This window comes from Nylanderia fulva, unplaced genomic scaffold (assembly GCF_048542155.1).
Source record: "Nylanderia fulva isolate GAGA-0341 unplaced genomic scaffold, ASM4854215v1 Scaffold4, whole genome shotgun sequence".
Classification (NCBI taxonomy): domain Eukaryota; kingdom Metazoa; phylum Arthropoda; class Insecta; order Hymenoptera; family Formicidae; genus Nylanderia; species Nylanderia fulva.
In genome coordinates, this window is record NW_028190476.1 from 8081505 (window position 1) to 8103959 (window position 22455).

A 22455-nucleotide genomic window follows, 5' to 3' on the forward strand; every position below is an offset into this window, starting at 1 on the left:
AATTTGTTATCATAATTAAACTTGACTAACAAAACTGAATTTGATTTATGAGTCGATACAATTACTTTTACTTGTAACTTCCTATTTATTAAAAAATCTACTTATAAATACTATGTATTATTAATATATATTATTTTGTTTAATCTAACTGAATATAATTATGTACGCAAAGCAAAGTTATATTATTCTTTGATAATAAAATCTCAAAAGTTGCGACGCATGCGTGCAAAAATTATTATTGCAATCAATGCATAAAAAAATATTAATTAATTATGCAATCTATAAAAATTCAATATTTAAATCTTTAACAGAAAATACGAATGAAGAAATAACATTTTCTACAAGAATCTTTTGTGATTAAATATCTACGCTTTCATTAAATTTGCGCGAAACTTCATATCCTATATCAAGAGACACGGTAGTGTCTCGCGACCAGTTAAGGGCGTAGCGGAGACACCGTGTATCTTAACGCGAGTCGGACATTTCAGTCTTTATAATATTTCGAATCCTCAATAATGGCTGAAGCAATCGAGTTTATACTAAACTTAATCGATAGATTGAGTTCGAATTATATAATAAAAGTGTCTTTATTTCTGCTCTACGTGATTTGTAAGCAGAAATATATAAATGCAAAGTCGAAATATGAAAAATTTCTATTAAGAAACGTCCCCGTCATCATTATCATCATTATCATCATTATCATCATCGACCACGCATACATAGTAGTATCGTGCTACACGTATTCACACGTATACAACACATGCGCACACATATATCACACGTACACAACACATGCAAGATGCATGTAGTGGTAATTTTGTCCATCTCGCACGTTTTACAACAGATGGCGATAGTGGCGCTCCGCCATATCGGCAGCGTGCGGAGTTATGTTGGCTAACTCTCTCTCTCTCTCTCTCTCTCTCTCTCTCTCTCTCTCTCTCTCTCTCTCTTTCTCACACACACACGCACACACACACACACTCTCTCATTCTCACTCACTCACTCACTGTTCGTCTTGTGTACTTATTTAGTACATTCATGATCGGCAGCGTGCGGGGTTATGTTGGCTAACTCTCTCTCTCTCTCTCTCTCTCTCTCTCTCTCTCTCTCTCTCTCTCTCTCTCTCTCTCTCTCTCTCTCTCTTTCTCACACACACACGCACACACACACACACACTCTCATTCTCACTCACTCACTCACTGTTCGTCTTGTGTACTTATTTAGTACATTCATGATTAAACATCTATATGCATTAATGTGAAATTTACTTACAATTAGTTTACTTGAAATATTCAATCTCTAAAGTGTTTATCTTATAAGATAGACAAAAAAATCTGAGTAAATAATAAGAAAAAAAAACAAGGATTATTATTGTCATAATTTTTTATCAATTAAGTACTCTCAACTATCCAATAATTAAATAAATACGTACAAATGTGCGCGCGTGTACACACATACACATATTTATATTAAAGAGATTGAAGGAGAGGAAGGAGAAGATAAAAATTTAAATATTCACATATATTTTCAAATATTATATATGAATTTATAGTTTACATATCTAATTAATAATGAATTTCTAATTATATTAAACATATCAAAATAAAGACATACATGTATTTATCAAATAAATAAAATTATTGAATACAGACTTAAAAAATTTATTAAACATAGACTTAAAAAATTAATTAATTAAACATATTCCAAATTTAGAAAAAATAAACTTTATTTATATATGCAACAACTTTTTAAACTAAATTTTGAAATTCTATTTTATATTAGACAATTATCTCAATCAACATCTACGTCCACATTAGCTGCACTGCAGACTACCTCTACAGCCACATTATCTGCTCCGCGGATATAGCGTTATGCCAATACGATACATTACATGTACTTACTTACTTGCCTTTACTGTACCAACTCTTGTTCTTTCCACGTAATCATGTTTTTACAGTTATCGTTTGCTGTATATCTTCCAGCAAACTTTATTTCGTGTGAAGTGTATTTAATTAATTAAATCTCTGCGAAAGATTGAGAAGATGAAGGGATAATTCAAACTATGAAGACATGGTTACATGGAAAAGACAAGAGTTGATACAATAATAAAGACATACATGTATTTGTATCCTGCTGGCATAAGGTTATAGAAGTTGATTGAGATTGAAAAATAATAATGAAAATAATAAAAAAAATAAAGACACATGTATTTGTATTGTGCTGGCATAAAGTTATAAAAGTTGATTGAGATTGAAAAATAATAATAAAAATAATTAAAAAAAGGAAATATTCAATCATCATTTAAAAGCATATTTGAAATCTGTAGAATAAACAGTTTTTGCAAAAAATGTGGAGCATTTGAGCTCTAGTAAGTCTAAAAATAAATGTAAACATCAATTAATAATAACTGATGTTATATATATATTATATATATAAACCAATTTGTTGCAATATTCACTATAAAAGGTTGTAAGGGTAAGATGGCTAAAAGTTAATAATTTAAAAGATAGTTAACATAATTTTACATAAACTGAAATATTTCATAAAATAAAATATTTGTAATATTTCGAAGTTTATGTAAGATTATGTAAAAATTATACCTTTACAACTTTTTATAGTAAATATTGCGAAGAATCGATTTATATGAGAAAAATTAAGGTAATTCTATTTTGAAAATATAAGTGACCTTTAAATAACCTTGAAAATCGCCGTTTAGGAAAAAGTCTGTGTCAACTTTTTCTTTTTCGAAATCCTGCAACTTTTATCTAAATTTAATAGAAAATGTATAAAAAATGCTCGACATTAGTACACACACACACACACACACATATGGGTAAATTTATATAAATAGGGTGCTTTAGGAGGAATGATCAGGATTCTAGGATATGATTGTACACATCATTTTAAGCAAAGAAGTTTAGATAAACATGTTTAATAATTGTTCTATTCCGGTCATAAAAATATACAAAAATGAATGATATAATCTCTAAAAACTCACCTTTAAAAAAAGGTAAAAAAAGGCGACCAGTTAAGGGCACGCCATTAACAAAAATTATCCATTGCAAACCCATGTAGAATCCTATCCTATTGCAAACCCATGTAGAATCCTATGAAAAATTAATCATTGCAAACCCATGTAGAATCCTAGGCAAAATTAACCATTGCAAACCCATGTAGAATCGTACCCATTGCAAACCTATGTAGAATCCTATGAAAAATTAACCATTGCAAACTCATGTAGAATCCTATGAAAAATTAACCATTGCAAACCCATGTAGAATTGTATTAAAAATTATCCATTGCAAACTTATGTAGAATCCTACATTGCAAACCCATGTACAATAGAATTGTATAAAAAATTATCGATTATAAACCCATGTACAATCGTAACAAAAGTAATGAAATAAAAAAAAATTGCGCCAAGTGAAAGTAGAAACTTGTACCAGTGGAAAATTAAAGTTGCAGACATATATAGAGTCGTATAATGAATCAGTAAAAATTTAAATTTGCAAATGTAGAATCGTACCATAAAAAAACTTATCTTTTAAAAAAAAAGATAAACAAGATGCCAAGTCCATGCGCCATGTGAAAAAGAAATAAAAAAATTTTAGTTAAAAAAACTGGGAGCGCTGCTAAATAATATTCTAACAATATTAAAATTAAATTGTTACTTTTAAACTCATTACAGTTAAAATATGTTTTGTGTTTAAATTAATTAATGTTACTTTAAGGTGCATTGTAATTTTGAAACTTAGCAGCGCGCCCAGTTTTTTTAACTAAAATTTTTTTATTTCTTTTTCACATGGCGCATGGACTTGGCATCTTGTTTATCTTTTTTTTTAAAAGATAAGTTTTTTTATGGTACGATTCTACATTTGCAAATGTAAATTTTTACTAATTCATTATACGACTCTATATATGTCTGCAACTTTAATTTTCCACTGGTACAAGTTTCTACTTTCACTTGGCGCAATTTTTTTTTTATTTCATTACTTTTGTTACGATTGTACATGGGTTTATAATCGATAATTTTTCATACAATTCTATTGTACATGGGTTTGCAATGTAGGATTCTACATAAGTTTGCAATGGATAATTTTTAATACAATTCTACATGGGTTTGCAATGGTTAATTTTTCATAGGATTCTACATGAGTTTGCAATGGTTAATTTTTCATAGGATTCTACATAGGTTTGCAATGGGTACGAATCTACATGGGTTTGCAATGGTTAATTTTGCCTAAAATTCTACATGGGTTTGCAATGATTAATTTTTCATAGGATTCTACATGGGTTTGCAATAGGATAAATATCCATCACGTTGCGCGGCTCGCGCGGGACTGATTCTCGTGCGAGATATCGGCGGCATCGCGAGCGCGAAACCGAAGTCATGTGACCGCTGGTCATGTGACCACTGGTCATGTGAACACTGGTCATGTGACCATAGCTCCCGCGCTCGCGATACCCTGCACGAGAATTAGTGTCGCGCAAGCCGCGCAACGTGATGGACGTGTGGGGTGTATTAATCTGATGATGGGCGACACTGATTCTCGTGCGAGATATCGCGAGTACGAGACTGATGATCACGTGATCAGATTCATGCGAGCCGTGTAGCGGACGCGTCAAGACACGCGAATCTAAATTTTGATCGAAAGTTTCTTGTAGAAAATTATATTTTTTGTTTTCTATTAAAAATTTATATATTGAATTTTTACAAATTACGTAATTAATAAACATATTTCTATGCATGCATTGCAATAATCATTTTATACGTGCGTTGCAATTTTTAAGGTTTTATTATCAAAGAATAAAACTTTGAATTCCCAGTTATTAATGACATGAATAAAACTTTGCTTCGCACACGTAATAATTATATTCGATTAAACTAAATAAAATGAGAAAAAAATATGTAAAAAGATACTCTATATACAAAAGATCTATGTATAAAATAGTTCTCAAACAATACAATAGAAATTCGGCAAATTAAAATTATGTACATAATATATATTTAATCAATTAAAATTATATACATAATGAAAATTTAGGAATTAAAATTATGTATATAATAGAAATTCAGCGTTTTTAAATTATGTACTTAATAAAACTTCGAAAATTAAAATTATGTACATAATAGTAATTCGGCGAATTAAAATTATGGTCATAGCATCAAGCAACTGTCATTGCGACGATTAACAATTTGTAACAGTTGTAAAATGAACAATAGAAATGATATCAAAGGAGCACGCGAAGCGCACGCTTGTATTGTTTAGTCTAATACAAACTAAATGTTTATAAAATACTCTAATAATAATTTATTAATAGTTTAATAATAATTTACTTAATTAATGTACAATATATAATGACTTTTTGTTATATGAATTCTGTGATTTTAATATTATTGTATATACACTTTCAATATAAAACTAAATTAAGCAAATAATATTTAGATTGATGAAAAATTCATTTATTAAATCAACTAAGAATCGAAAGCAATAGGAATTAAATTATAAATTACACTAATTTTAGCCGAAAATTATTTTAAATCAGACAAAGTATTCCTTAAAGCTTTTTTGATCGCAAACCAAATTTCATCAGCACGTCAGATTTCCTTAATTAATGTACAATATATAATGACTTTTTGTTATATGAATTCTGTGATTTTAATATTATTGTATATACACTTTCAATATAAAACTAAATTAAGCAAATAATATTTAGATTGATGAAAAATTCATTTATTAAATCAACTAAGAATCGAAAGCAATAGGAATTAAATTATAAATTACACTAATTTTAGCCGAAAATTATTTTAAATCAGACAAAGTATTCCTTAAAGCTTTTTTGATCGCAAACCAAATTTCATCAGCACGTCAGATTTCCTTAATTAATGTACAATATATAATGACTTTTTGTTATATGAATTCTGTGATTTTAATATTATTGTATATACACTTTCAATATAAAACTAAATTAAGCAAATAATATTTAGATTGATGAAAAATTCATTTATTAAATCAACTAAGAATCGAAAGCAATAGGAATTAAATTATAAATTACACTAATTTTAGCCGAAAATTATTTTAAATCAGACAAAGTATTCCTTAAAGATTTTTTGATCGCAAACCAAATTTCATCAGCACGTCAGATTTCCAAATTAATTAAAATTTAAGAAAAAGCATTTTTTGCGATATTTGAGATTTTTTGTAAAAAAGATTAACATTTTTGTAAAAAAGATTATCTGAAAATTCTAATTAGATGTCAAATATATTTTTATCCCCTATAAAATGCATTTAAAAAATGTTAATATTTTATTTTTTAATTATATTATGAAAGATTAAAGCTATCCTTTCAATCTTTACAAGCGCTAATTATTTCTTTAAAATAATAAGTAAAATTTTAAAAGATAATTGAGACCAAGAATTTTGCAGTTTACATATAAAATATTAATATGGGAAGTCTAATATATAATTTACATTTATATCTGTATGCACTTGCGTCATATGTGTATATATATACGATGCTAATCAGCATAATCCAAAGCGACACGATCGAAGAGAAAAAAAAGTCTATCAAAATGAATCGTTGAATTGGGAAGAATATATAACGTTACCGGAAAGATTCGCGTTTGTGCTTTGTAAGAGATTGTGACGTCGTTTTCCATCATCGATATTAAGCCAACGAACGACTCTCTCTCGCGACAGTCTTGTTCCTACCTTCGCCAAACGAACACGAACGTTCTCTTCAGCATCAACGAAACCGCACGGTTACTCACTCTCATTACACCGGCTCGTTTACGGTCCAACGATCTCATAGATATTAGAGTAAGTCTCTGTTACTAACTTCATAATTTTCATAATTCACCGACACACACTGTTGATACAATAACAAGTCTTATTTTTGTATTAAATGTCAGGCTATTGACGCTCTATCTGATAAAAAAGTACAGTTAATCATTCCTCATATAAGATTAAAGTAAAATTTTTCTCGTAAAATTTTTTTATTATTATTCATTTATTTGTAATAAGTGCAATTTAGATTTTTATAATTAATAACTATTTTCTACATTTCTCTAAAATATAATTACTTTTTATAAGTTAAATCAGTGATATGAAAATATAAACCTTCTCATTGTTATCTTTTCTCGTTATCTTATCGTTTAATAATCTTCTTATCATTAATTGACAAAAATTTCGTAGAAACCGTAGAATTTACGAATAAATAATAGAGCAAATTTGTACATTCATAAAGTGATGGATTTTAAAACAAACTCTGATTAATTTAATCTGCGGTTACATAGCACCTGTTAATTATAAATACAATAGAAATATAGATAGATATAAAGTATATTCTTAAAAATCGTTTATTAAATTAAATATTATCAAAATATGCTTTGTATTAACTATTAATTAACTATTAACTGTTAATTAATCACTAACTTCTAATTCTAAATTTAAGAGAGAAAAAATGTATTATTTTTTATTTATTAAAGAAATATCAAATGATAGTAGCAAGTTTTAAAATTACAAATTGTTTGAAACATCAAATTCGAAGCTTATTTGACAGAATGTACGAAAAAACAAAATTAAAACGCAAAAAATATTTACCTACTTAATTATGTTTGTTTACACTAGTTTGTTTTTTTATTTTGTATTAATTTGCAGTTTGCATTAATTGTATTGCTCAGATGATATCAGCGTTTTATACGGACTACATACTTTTTTTACTACGTAACTCATCATGTTTGTATATCATTGATTTTGAAGCTGCTTTATATTTTCGCTGTAAAACCAGTTTGTCTAGCACGTGTTGTGGTTTACTTAATCGCGGCTCATCAAATCGTAGATTGAAAATCATCGATCTTTTGATGATGTAATATAGATATACGAATATAATTTCACTTTCTCTATAATTATGTCGGTCATAAATCAAACTCAATATAAATATCACCTTTTCCTCTTTATTACTGTTTAATTGTCTTTCTTGATAATTGTCAAATCTTCCGTTCTTTAATAGCCGTAACTTTTATTATATTGAATTGTTGAATATTTATATTTAAATATTTAGATGTTTTTAAACAGATTATTATATGTATATGTATATAATATACATACATATAGATAACTAAAATATAACAACAGTTTAATTATTATATTGTTATTTTAATAGAAATATTTGCAAAAAAATAATGTGATAGAAATATTATATATTAAAAATTATTATATATAATTATAGATATATAATACATTTATTATTTATTTCAAACTTTAATTCATGTATTTCTCTTCTTGTTGCAGTCTACAAATACTAATATTCGTTTGCACATGTCTTTATAATTAAATATTTATTTTACACATGCATCGCGTTTACGTTTTATATAATATATTATAATTTATATATTAAACTTATATATAGCATTTATATATTATGCATATATTTAACCATGTTCACAGAGATTCTTTAACAAATTTTTCAACAATCGGAGATTGAACTTCAGATACTACAGGAGTATCGAAAAAATGTGGACAGTTCGAAATAACATATTAATCCAATTAGGCTTTATTTATCTTTTTATACTTAATGCATATACCGTCTGTAGTCAATCGATAGCAACAGTGCGAAATGGCACGTTGATAGGTGCAACAATGCGTACTAGACTTGGAAGAGACATTCATGCATTCCTGGGAATTCCCTATGCTGCGACGCCGATCGGAGACCTCAGATTTGAGGTAAGATTATTTTATTTATCGCGAAATTAAATCTTAACAAATAGATGGCATAATTCTGAAAGAGTCGGTTGAAAAAATCTGTGAACTTTCCAGTTCTCTTCACATCTCTCGCTCTAAAAAAATATCTTGAAATATATATATTTTGTTAGCAACACTTAAATAATGAATGGTATTTATTATAATTTAAAAATGATTGAGAAAACTTGTATGAACTGAATAATAAAAAAATTATAAGATTAGTATGAGACAGAATTAATTAACTAAACTCGCCTGCTGTATCCTTAATGATTCCTAATGGATTTATCACGCAATCTTTCAGAAGGCAACGTCAGGGACTTTCGCACGGCAATCACGTGCCTTATGCAGCCGCGATCACGTAATAATATCCTAATAATAAAAGTATCGAGTTTCTTTTCCTCCGGGTTTACGCGTCGTTAGTTATTTTTTTCTTCGCAATTAGTGCCGCTGCTGTTGCAATTAATTTTAGCAGTGGCTTCGCACTTTTTTAAGTCAATTTTAAATTATATTTGACGGTAACGTATTACGTCGTTTTTTTCGCGGAAAAAATTGTGTTGCAATCAGATGAACATGATCAATTTTTCCGAGCACGAGTTTGTTACAAAAACGAGTCTCAGTCTCAATAAATTTATATAGAATGTTTCGACACCATCTGCTTATCGGCTCTTTATATTCATGCGACGTTCTGTCGCTGTAAATGCAACTTGTGCATCGTTTAGCTTTGCATACGTTATGGACTATTGTTAACATTCTTATTGCATCGATAGTTAAAATACATATTATATTATACATAATACATACATTAGTAATTTTGCCTGTGCTTCATATATATGTATATAATTCTTTTCTGTTATTAATATTAATATATATTTTAGAACTAATATACAAGAAAAATAAAGATTTATTTAAAAATTTTCTATTATAAAAATATATATATGAAATTAAAATATAATATAAAATAATAAAATAATGATATAATATAAAAATATAATCTAATAATGTAATGTTTAATATAATATTAAAATGTAATATAAAATATAATATAAAAATATAATACAAAAAAGATATGCAATTTAACAAGTGGTAATTATTTGATGATGTATAATTATTTACACATTAGGTAGAATTTACACGTTAAATAGAAAATATAAATTTAAAATATAATTAAATAATAGATAAATTTATAAATAGAAAAAAACTTGAATTAATATTAAAGAAGAAGAAGAAAGATATTAGTATTTGCAGAAGAAGCATAAAAAATTCAATATCAAAATTGAGTTTAAAAAGAAAGTTATGCTTACGTTACCAAACGTTTATATTTTTATATGATTTCATAGTCAATTAGAAGATTGTTTGAAAGTGTTTCTAAGAGAAAGTAAGAAAGTATATTCAAATTAGAATAGTTTTAAAATAGCTTGTGTCAATTAAAATAAATTTAATATTAATCTCTTTTTTTTCCTTTCTTATCGTCTTTTAAATTTTGTTTTTTCAAATAAAATATAATATATAGAAAAGATTCTTGTATTTAATTAATAAATGAGAAAAAATTTTTAATGATTTTAAAATAATAAAGTGAATTACAACTAATAAATTATTAATTATAATACAATTATAATTAATAATTAATAATTAATAATAAATTATTAATTATAATTAATAATTTAATTATAGATAAGATGTGAGAAACAAAAGAATTGTCTTATCAAGTTTTTTTGCAGATGTTTATGACAATGTAAGATGCAGTCAGTACCTCATATACTTGAACAGAAGCCATTGAAATTTCATCCTTAATCTAAGCAAAGTACATCACGGAAATGCTAATCATATTTTGCTCGCATCAGATATTCCGCTGATCAATTGTCTTCGTCATTTGACGAGTGAGGAAGATTGCACCTTGCATTTTATTCATCGCTTATTTCATAACATCACGTGTATTCTGTGATGCTAATATAATATACCTGATATGCAGATACAAGAGAAAAAAGTGAGACAAAGGGAGAAAGAAAGATTATCTGATAATTTTAAATTTTAGCAGTTTGGAAATTTATCATCAATTAGATATAAAATAAACCGTAACAATAGCGAGGACTGAAACTGAAATATGTTGACATATTAATTTTAATTATCATCTTATTATATAACAACTCTTTTTTTTTGACATCTGCCAAATGTAATTATACAAAAAGTTAATTTTAAATTTTTGGTAAATGTGCAATATGTATTTTTTAATTTTTTTTACTCGAATGCTTTGTTTATTTACTAATATAATAAAAAATAAATATATAAAATATAAATATATAAAATATAAATATAAATAAATATAAATAAAATGACAGTATTTTTTGAATGTATATTTTAACACGCCATTGTATTATATTTTATTTACGCTATTGTGTCTATAAAAAATATCTTTCTACTTAAATTTTTCAAAGATATCTCTTACCAAAGAAAAGAAAAATGTTTTTAGTCCAATTATGTTTTCCCTTCAATTATGTAATATGAGATAATTACAAACACATTGCATAATTCTTAAACGTAGTATTATCGAGTTTTCCTGAATAAAAAAAGATATTATTATGCAAGTATAAACACGAGTAAAGTCATTCACCAACACATTCTGATTCTTTTTGTTATTTTTGCAAATGCTGTATTGAAATTTACATGCAAGACAGACATTATACTTAATCGTAACTAATATTACAGATAACAAAAGAGCGAAATAATTAGGAATTTCAACAATAAAATATTTCTGAAAGTTCTAACACAACAATTGAGTATTGTGTGTTTTAAGACAGGTTTAAGAAAAACTAATAGGAGTCAGACACAGATATTTAGGCAATAAAATTCGTTCTAACTTTTTCTATACCTATTGTTTAACGTTACGATCCTTTCTTTAGAAGGACCGAAACGTTTAAAATAAAATATGGAGAAATTAAAAGAAAATTTTATTGTACCTAATATATCTATCTATGTCCCTTGGTTTCGTTACCTCTTTTCATACCTGATTTTGTATTCGAGAAAATTTATTCATTTCAAGGCAAGAGGCACACATACAAAAGAAGACAAATTTCCTTATTTTAGAAACGCCTCCTTGAAATGCTTAATTTGTCCAGCATCGTCGAAATACACAGAGAGAATTTTCTCTTAGAATTCATCTAAAATTCATGGTAATTGTGAACTAATATCGAAAGAATTTTACAAGAATTTCTCTAATTAATATTTACTACATAAAAAATATTAATATCTACCACTATAAGATGTAAAATATGTTTGATAAATATAAGAGTTTTAACAAGGCTCTGTAATATAAATATAAATTTAACGTATAAGACGGGCAACAAGAGCCAAATCGCGGATGACAATTGGTCTCGGGTTCGATTCCCGATTCAGCGATTTTTGGATCTATATTTTTCTCTTGCATTAATTTATTTATTTTCCGTAGGGGGGTTAAAGGGGGTATTGAAACTAAATCTCAAATATGAGATTATTTCATATTTTAAAAATCTTGGCCGTGTCCAAGTAAAATTTGGTGCCTTGTGCACCGGTATTTAATTCTAACGGAAAATTATTTAGTTTCGTTAGGATAAAGCATTGTCATCCGCGATTTGGCTCTTGTTGCCCGTCTTATACGTTAAATTTATATTTATATTACAGAGCCTTGTTAAAACTCTTATATTGATACACGCTGGCTTAAAAATGCGTTTGTTTACCAACATTAATATATATAACAGAGAAAAGTATAGAATCGAAAGGATCTGAATAGCTCAGCTGGAAGAGCAGTCGCCCGGCAAGCGAAAGGTCTCGGGTTCGATTCCCGATTCAGCGATTTTCGGATCTATATTTTTCTCTTGCATTAATTTATTTATTTTCCGTAGGGGGGTTAAAGGGGGTATTGAAACTAAATCTCAAATATGAGATTATTTCATATTTTAAAAATCTTGGCCGTGTCCAAGTAAAATTTGGTGCCTTGTGCACCGGTATTTAATTCTAACGGAAAATTATTTAGTTTCGTTAGGATAAAGCATTGTCATCCGCGATTTGGCTCTTGTTGCCCGTCTTATACGTTAAATTTATGTTTGATAAATTTTATAAAAATAGTAAAATTTTAATAATTTTAAAATATATTAAAAACTATAATAAAAACTTTTTTAAGTGTTTTAAGTAGAATAGAAAGATGACAAAAAAATAATAAACATATAAAATATTTTATATAAATTTTACAATCGCAGCATAATATCTTTTCTCCAATTTAATCGTTATTAATAATGATAATTTTAATAATATTTCGGCTTATTTTTAAACCATAAAATTTGTTGTGAATTTTGCGGTAAAATAGAATGCAAACTTCCGTGTAGACGAATCAGACCCGTGAAAAAAATTTTATACAATATATAACAGTATAAAATTATATAGAAATATATCAAATTATACATATAATCGCAAAATTATGTATGAAATATGTCCATACATAATTAGATAAAAATGCTTTTTATATATAATTATATAAATTTATATATATGTATATATAATAAATAAGTATTTCTTTATATATATAAATATATATGTTTTATATATAATTTGACATGATGTTTTTCATATTTATTTTATATATTTTTTAATAAACTTGTATATATTATTACGCACAATTTTTTATAATTAAAGAAAGAATATATAACGTATTGAGAGATAAATATCTTTTATATTTTATATAATTAATATTAATTATATATAATAATATATTTAATATTTATATATAATATTTTTTTATACACATATAATATTTTATATATAATTGATATATATATAAACCCTTATAATTTATATATATATATATATATATATAAATTTATATAATTATGTATATAAAAATGGACATGATTCACATATAATTATATATAAAAATTTTTTCCGAGCAGTATTTATTCACAAATTAATTTTCTTTTCTCGTTGAAGCCACCGCAACCTGCGGCCGCCTGGAGCGGCGTAAGAGCGGCTGTGGAAAATGCGGAGATATGCACGCAGCGGAACATCTACACGTATCAAAAAGAGGTCGTCGGCGACGAGGACTGTCTTTATCTGAACGTTTACACGCCGCGCGTTTTCGACGCGCCGTCGTCGATCGCTCATCGATATCCGGTCATGATCTGGTTCCACGGTGGCGGATGGCTCACCGGGGCCGGCCACTCCGAATTTTACGGGCCCAAGTTTCTGCTGGATCACGATCTTGTCCTCGTCACCGTCAACTTTCGGTGTTCGATCTTGATTCTTTAACCTTGGAGCGCTATTAAATGACACTTTATTGATTGCACGATTGTGTGACATCTGTCATTTATTTTTAGACGAATTAAAATAATGAAGACATATGGTATAAAAGCCATCCCTAAATTATGTAAAGCTTTTGGGAGGAGAGGATAAGGGGCTGAAGTGAGATTATCTTGCGTACAAATTTTTTTAATGTTCCTCTAATAAGATAAAATTTAAGAAAGTTTTTATTTTCATTTTCATTGATTAGTTGTTTTTTTATCAACTAATTTTAACTATTTTATAAAAATAATGAAAATGTGACTTGGAATTTCGAGAAAAAAACTTTAAAGTGTTAAAAAAAATATTAATAAAATTGTAAAATATTATGTAAAATATAGAGAGCAAGAGATCACAGAAAATTTGACGAAAGAAAGAGGGGACAAAAATCGTAAATGTAGCTTTACGTAATTTAGAGATGATTCCTTGAGCATATTATTTAAATACATGTGTATGTAATTATTAAATTTAAATGTATATCAATTAAAATTGCAGATTCGTGCACATAAATGTCATTTATGCGATCACTCCAGCATTAATCGTGCAATTTAATTTTTTACACGTCGAGAGATGCGTAATCTTACATTAGAAAATGATATAAAAATGTTATATGCACAGTGAATGATATGTTTGTTTTTACGCAATTATTGGGGAGTAAGAAAATTATAAATTTTTTTTGTTAGAATTATTATAAAATTTTAATTAATAAAATTATACAATTTTAATTAATAAAATTATAAAATTTTTTTTATAATGATTCTAGCAATAAGGGAAATAGATTTCTCATTGCAGATGTATTATGCGTATAATAACGTAGATTTTTCACATTAGACTTGGACCGCTGGGCTTCTTGAGTACAGAGGATCTGGAATGTCCGGGGAATCTTGGATTGAAGGATCAGCTGCAAGCCATGCGATGGGTGCAGGAGAATATCATTTCTTTTGGCGGTGATCCGAACAGAGTGACTCTCTTCGGAGAAAGTGCAGGAGGCGCAAGTGTTCACTATCATATGGTCAGTCCTCTTTCAGAAGGTAAGGTCTTTAGCAAGATCTTCATACTAAATCACATTAATATGTATATGTAATGAAACACTTTTATTCTTCCCGCTCTCGTTTCTTTATAATTTCTTATAATTTATCTCTTTAAAGTATTTTAATATAGGTATGTATATCTCTCTTTTAATGCATTATATTCTTTCTTTAATTATATAAATATAATTGAGATTTTAATTACACAAAATATTTTATATTATATAAAATATTGTATATAAATATTAAATATATTATTATATTATAATTAATATTAATTATATATAAAATATTAATTTATCTCTTAATACATTATATATTCTTTCTTTAATTATAAAAAATTTTGTGTAATAATATTTACAATACAAGTTTGAAAAAATATATAAAATAAATATAAAAAATATACAAAATTTGTATAAGCAAAATATATATATTAAAAGATATCTATATATAATATAAACATTTTAGAGAAATAAATTATAAGGAAATAGAGGAGAGTGGGATGGAAATAAAAATAGGAGATGAAGTAAAAATATAATTAATACGCAAGCATTTTCAAATAAAAAATTGAAAGAGAAACATTATTAGAAATATTATTATTAGTTTAAGTTTTTTGCATATATAAAAAGTATCGTTTAACTTAATTTTTTTCCTTATGCAATACAACGGCATGTACATATAATGAATGTTGATACGCTGATACAATTTTATTGCAAGAATTTATTTGCGATTCTACATTTTATCGAGCGCGATGTCGTTGAAGTATCTTTAATTGCTTGAATAATATCGTTCCGATTTACAGCGCAACAACACGAATCGTGATTTTTATAAGAATATACGAGGAAATAAAAATACGTGTTTGTTTTATAATTGCGCTTGTTTTATAAATTGTTAATGATGTTATCGCTTGATGATGTTAACAAATCACAAATTTAAAGTTCGAAACCGGTTTCAAGATTGACATGCTACATTATTATTTTCTTATTCATCGAAGGAAACAAAAGAGATATCCAGTAATGCAACTTACAAAATTGTATATAAAAAAATATTAATATTTTTATTGATATATATTAGATTTTCTGACATATTTTAATTATATAATTTGTAATATTTTATTTTATTTTTTTGTATTTTAATATATTTTAAATAATGTACAAATAAATTTTTTTCATAAAAGTATAATTTTTCACCAGCAATAATTTTTATAATTCTAACGTTGATTAATTGCTCTAATATTTGTTCTTTACTTCGAACATCTTACTGCTACAGTTATTCTTAAATTTTTTGCAATATTTTCACTCAAATCTAATGTTGTCGGTATTAAAATCGAGTAGATCAAATTCTCTTATGTATATAATTTTTAAAACTTTTACTTTTATTTACGACAATTATTAAAGAGAGGATTATATCATACATAATATAAGTATACGTAACATAGCATGTATTATGCAATCAGACATACATATATGTGTGATCTGCAGTTTCTTGTGAAAACATCTAATTGGCGTAATATGTTTTTATGCGCGTGGAGTTTATATTTTTCCTGTATGATCACGCAGGTCTTTTCCATCGCGGTATCTCGCAAAGCGGTAACTTCTACAATCCGTGGACTTTAACGCCACCGGGAGCTGCCAGAAAGAAGGCCATCATCCTCGGTAAAAACTTAGCATGCAACACCGAAAATTCTGCAGAACTTATCAAATGTCTGCGAACGAAAGACGCAAAGAAAATTATTGCTTCCGATCGTCTTTACCAGGTAAATGAATTTTTTGACATGACAAATTATTGCAGATAATGTAATATATTATATATTTTACAATAACTTTTATAATGACATTTCATATTATAAGAGATTTTATATATGTAGTTAAAACATTACACAAAAATAAAGCATAAATGTAAATTAAAATTAATCGGGATAATATACGTATATAAAAACAAAAAGATTATAATTAAAAAATACGATACCTTTTTCTAAATTACATTAATTATTTAAAAAATAATATTATTACATTAATTATTTAACAAAAATTATTTACAAAAATTATTTACAAAAATTACATTAATTATTTAATAAATAAAATATTAAATTAAAATTTATTTTACTACATTTTTAATATACTGCAGTTTTTCTTTCGTAAATATTAAATAAATAAATGTTGAAACCATCTCGTTCATTAAATCTCGAAGTAAAAGGGAGAAGTATAAATGATTTCAATGATCGAATAATTTAATGCAATTTATTTCTTACTAATTAATTTCTCTGTCAATATATACTTCTTATATTTCGTATATTTTTCACATAAATGTCTTAAAGTATGCAAATGTAACATTCAATTGGCTGCAATGTATATATATAATCTAAGAACTTGAATTAACTGGAATTTGACCTGAATATTTAATACTTTGACTGCTTGTTAAATGTTTTCTCGTGCGGTCTTCTTATGCATTTCTTTATTACTTCGTTTCGACAGATATCTGAAGGCATTCGTTAAGCTACCAATCATGTGTGCACAGTGTTCCTACGTGTTGCATGATGTTTATGAATTTCTATTTCCTTCTCTTTTTATCTTCTATAAGTCTAATATATGTATATATATATATATATATATATATATATTTTATTTTATTTATTTATCTTTTTTAATAGTTGGCCTTGCATTTATCACTTTTTATCTTTTTTAATTTTTTAAATTCATTTAAAATGAAACAGCCTGCATATATGAATTACATTTATTATTTCTAATATAATCTTATTTAAATTATTAATAATTATTCTAATGTAGTGTCTAATTTAAATTCATAAATACTTTTCTGATGTAATTTTTATTTAAAGAACCGATCAAGCGCTTAAATCAAATTCAACTCGTAATATTAATATTTTTTACGCACACGTGAAACGTTTACTTTTACTTTTTAACTTAAAATGTCATCTAAGCGCATTTATGCGCAGCTATAAAAGCGTAACTACGAGAGACAAGCTCTATATCTCTGCACGTGTATCAGTTTCAGAATAGTATATTGTGTATCAAGTGCGGAAAGTTGACAATTGGTCACGAGTGCGGGGGATGGACGCACGAGCTGAAGACGAGTGCGACCACCCCACACGAGTGAACAATTGTCAATCCGCACGTGATACACATACTATTTTGTATTACAAGTGCAGGCAAAGTGATTTTGTGCGCGTTTTTTGTGCGCGAGGTGGCCGATCGCACGCCGCTATCTTGCGTGTTCGAAATCATTGCCCACGGCTAAAGCCGTGGACAATGGCTTTGAACGCGGTTTATTCATTCACCGCGTCGCCGCTAGATGGCGACGTGGGAAATCGGCCGCTTTCCGCACAGAAAACACGCACACAAAGTGCCACTTTGCCTGCACGTGTAATACAAAAATTATATACGTATGCTTATACAAACAGACATCGATATAATTGCATAATCCGTGGACAGTCACGCAAAGTTATCGTTTTATTTCACTTTGGAATAGGCGTGTCCCGAATGCAAAATTAAGATAAATTTGAAAAAAAATTATGATGATAGTCACGTCCGTCAATCTTCATATATATATAAAATTTTTTTAGATGTTTATTTATTTATTGTGACCGACATTATTTGTTTGTTGATACTTTATTTAACTAGGCGTTTATACATATATATATAGAAATTTTTCTGAAGTAATCTTGATTTATTATGTGTAGTGTGTGTTTCAAATAAATATGATAATCTAATTCAGGTGCGCGAGATTGATGTGAATAAATAATATTATAAATATATTCAAAGTTCTGGCGATGCGAGAAAAACCAGTTTAGCGAGACGTGCACGTTTTTGCATGTTTTTCTGTATATGTAATTGGCATTTTTATTCACGCTCGTGCATTGCGCATCTCTATGAGTTGAAAAAAAACAGGAAGCAAGTTGCAACAGACTGATCAACTAAAGAATCGTCATCGCTGATTATGATATAAATAATAGAAATTTTTTTTATATTTCTTGAATGCGATATTTTTCATATTTTATCAATTATTCAAATGTTGCGCCAGTAACAAACAATGATTAATTCTCAGAAAAAATCACATGTTTCAGAAATCTGAATTGAAAATTACACAAACTGCTCGATTCTTTTAATCTTGACTTGACTTTATTTTTAATATTTATTTAATATTTTTATCTTTATTTTAATATTTAATTTGAATATATTTATCTCTCTTCTTTTATTTAGCATTGTTGTTAATTTGTCTTCTTATGTCATACTTCTTTATTGTTATTTAACAAAGCATTTTTTATGAAATATTCCATAGAGCACAAAATATTTTTAAAAATATTATTTTAAAAATCTTTTAAAACTATTAAAAGATAAAATAATTCTCGAAAATAATTTTAAAATGTTTCCACGTCCGCTTTTTCATGTTTAAAAAATATTTTCAAAAATATGTTTGAATATAGATTTAAATTAATCTTTCAAAAATATATATCAAATATTTAAGAAAATATTATAATATCTGAGTGATAAAAAGACAAACATTTTTAAAAATATTTTTTAAAATATTCTAAAATATATTATCACAAAAAATTTTTAAATTAGTTTCAAATATTCCTAAAACTATTTTAAAATGTTTTTATGCAATATTTTATAGAAAAAATATTCAGAAATATTTTTTGAAAACGTTCATATAATATTTTGTGCTATATGGGATGTATTATATATCTATTTATTGCAACTGATTTTTCTATAATTTAAAATTAATTAATTATCTCTTGTTTTATCGTAGCACTTTGGTTATTGTCCAATGATACCCTTCAAACCAGTGATCGAACCCAGACACGCTGGTGCCTTTATGGCAGAGGATCCAATAATTTCCGCGCGACAAGGCCGTCTAGCTGACACACCTTGGATGACAGGAATTACCTCAGAAGAAGGAACCCTTAAAGTAGCAGGTAAGGGATTCCCGATTCTTATTAACTTATTTAAAGTAACTTATTTCAATAAAATTTGCTTGCATAAAATACTATAAAAGTACTCGTTTTAGATCTAAAAAAAATTTATTCTAGATAATATGTAAATACAGTTTTAACATCACATTTTTAATCGCGTTACAAATTTTTGCAAATTATTTTTTTTAAGTGGAACAAATAATTTATACATGAAATGCTCCTCAGGTATTTACGGACGAGATCAGGGCAAACATGTGAAGGAGTTGAATAACGATTTCCACAATGTTGCACCTCTCAGTTTATTCTACGAAGAGCGATATCGTATTGTAGATACGCAATTTCGAGATGAAATAAGCACTAGTATTCGCGAATTTTACTTCGGCAATAAGGACATCGATCAATCTGACGAAGCTAGATTCAAAGTCATCGATGTATGTCCAAATTAAATAACATACAATGTTAATATTTATAAAATTTAAAAAAGAAAAAATATTTAATTTTACTTTTCGTCTAGCATGTAAGGAAAAAATCTCTAAATTAAAAATTCAGAAAATTATGAAACATTAAAAATAAAAATTATTTTGATAAATAATATAATATATATATGTATATATATATATATATATATATATATATATATATATATATATATATATTGTTTTTCTTCTTTGCTGCAATGGAAAACTGTGTATGTAGTATTTAACAAATGTGATATTTATTATATTTTTCATTTTTTATTTTTATTATATAAAAAACAGAACATTTTTCTGAACTCGCAAATAGAGTATAGGATTACTGTAAAAATAATTTTTATTTAAAAAAATTATTTAATAATATTTTTCTATGTGTTTTATTTTATGTAAAATTATTATTATGTAAAAATGCAGTAAAAAAATTGCGGTGTTAATTTAATTACTAATTAGTTTTTACAAATTACTATTTAATTACTAATTGATTTATTTAGTTTTTTTATTAATATCTAACATAACTTTGCAGATGTACAGCGACGCGTGGTTTAATCACGGCACTCATGAAGCTATCAAAGACTTTATTGTGAATCAAACTTCACCGGCCTATTATTATTACTTCGCGTATAGAGGAAGCGCGTCTTTCAGCACGATATTCGGCGATAAAAAGAAAAATTATGGAGTGTCGCACGCAGACGAGCTGCAGTATTTGTTCCCTGTGGGTGAACAATTGTTCAAGGATATAGAATTGTCCAAGGAGGATCACGAGATAATCAATATCATGACCGAACTCTGGTACAATTTCGCAAATTCCGGGTAAGTGTTAATATCTTCAGCGATTTATTATATCTCACATGACAATTCGAATTTTATTGTGATTAATATACATCAGAATTTTATATGTTATATATATATATATATATATATATATATATATATATATATGTCATAAAATGTGAAAGATTAGTATAATAAAATAAATATTTAACATAATAGTTAGCGTAATGACATCTCTTATTTTTTGCATTTTTTCACGATTCTTTTATAATTATTATTTAAGAAATTAATAATAAAGTAATAATTATTATATAATAAATTAATAATATATAATAATTATTATATATTAAATTAATAATAAAGTAATAATTATTATATAATAAATTAATAATATATAATAAATTTATAATTTTTCTTTTTGATATGCGACGAGATAAAAAATAATGCATTAGTATAAGATATATATTACAATAATTTTTTTTTTAGAAATCCAACGCCAAAAGTTACGAAGTTAATTCCCATAAAGTGGAAGCCGGTAAAAACGAATTATTCACTAGAATATCTATACATAAAAAATTCAACTAAGGTACTTATGGAAAGCAATCTTCTTTCGGAAAGAATGGCATTTTGGGATCAGCTGACACATCGGATGAAGATTCATGGTGCGAATTTTAGAGATTTTAAGGACGAATTGTAAATCACAGTTGTAATTTACATTTTTAGTCGTGTGTGAAAACTTTTAGTAATTGCAAGAATTTCAAAATGCTGAGATGTCTTAAAAATGTTTCAGGACTGATTTTTAAATTTATTTTGTAAGAACATTTTTAATCCTAATGATAACTTTATGTGAACAATTTTAATTATAAATATTATAAAAATTTTTATTAAAATTATTATTATTATTATATGCATATAAAGACATGAAATAGTTAATGCTCTCAAGTTGCTTTCTTTATATTTTTTCTGCAAATTTAATTCCTTTTTTTTTTTCAAGTCTAACAATAAGTCTTTTTACAGACATCAAAGCGTATTTTTATCATATCATTTACAATCAATGCATATTTTTTTATTCAGTTTTTTATTCATTAAATATAATTTTAATATTAAACGTTATAATTTTTATAATCTTTTTATTAACAATAATTAAAAGTGTATATGTCTTGTCATTATTATTTTTTCAAATATATCATTATATAATCTGTATAATT

At 26.6% G+C, this 22455-nt stretch overlaps 1 protein-coding gene across 1 annotated transcript; it reads left to right on the forward strand.

Annotated features, from left to right (window-relative positions):
* Positions 1 to 6688: 6688 nt before the first annotated feature.
* On the forward strand, positions 6689 to 22013 carry LOC114943074 (carboxylic ester hydrolase). Its single transcript, XM_029318663.2, has 9 exons — positions 6689 to 6821; positions 8451 to 8726; positions 13698 to 13993; positions 14877 to 15076; positions 16633 to 16829; positions 19841 to 20006; positions 20229 to 20434; positions 21000 to 21286; positions 21734 to 22013. The coding sequence occupies exons 2-9, from the start codon at positions 8517 to 8519 to the stop codon at positions 21942 to 21944; spliced, it is 1773 nt and encodes a 590-aa protein (XP_029174496.2). The 5' UTR covers positions 6689 to 6821; positions 8451 to 8516; the 3' UTR covers positions 21945 to 22013.
* Positions 22014 to 22455: the final 442 nt, after the last annotated feature.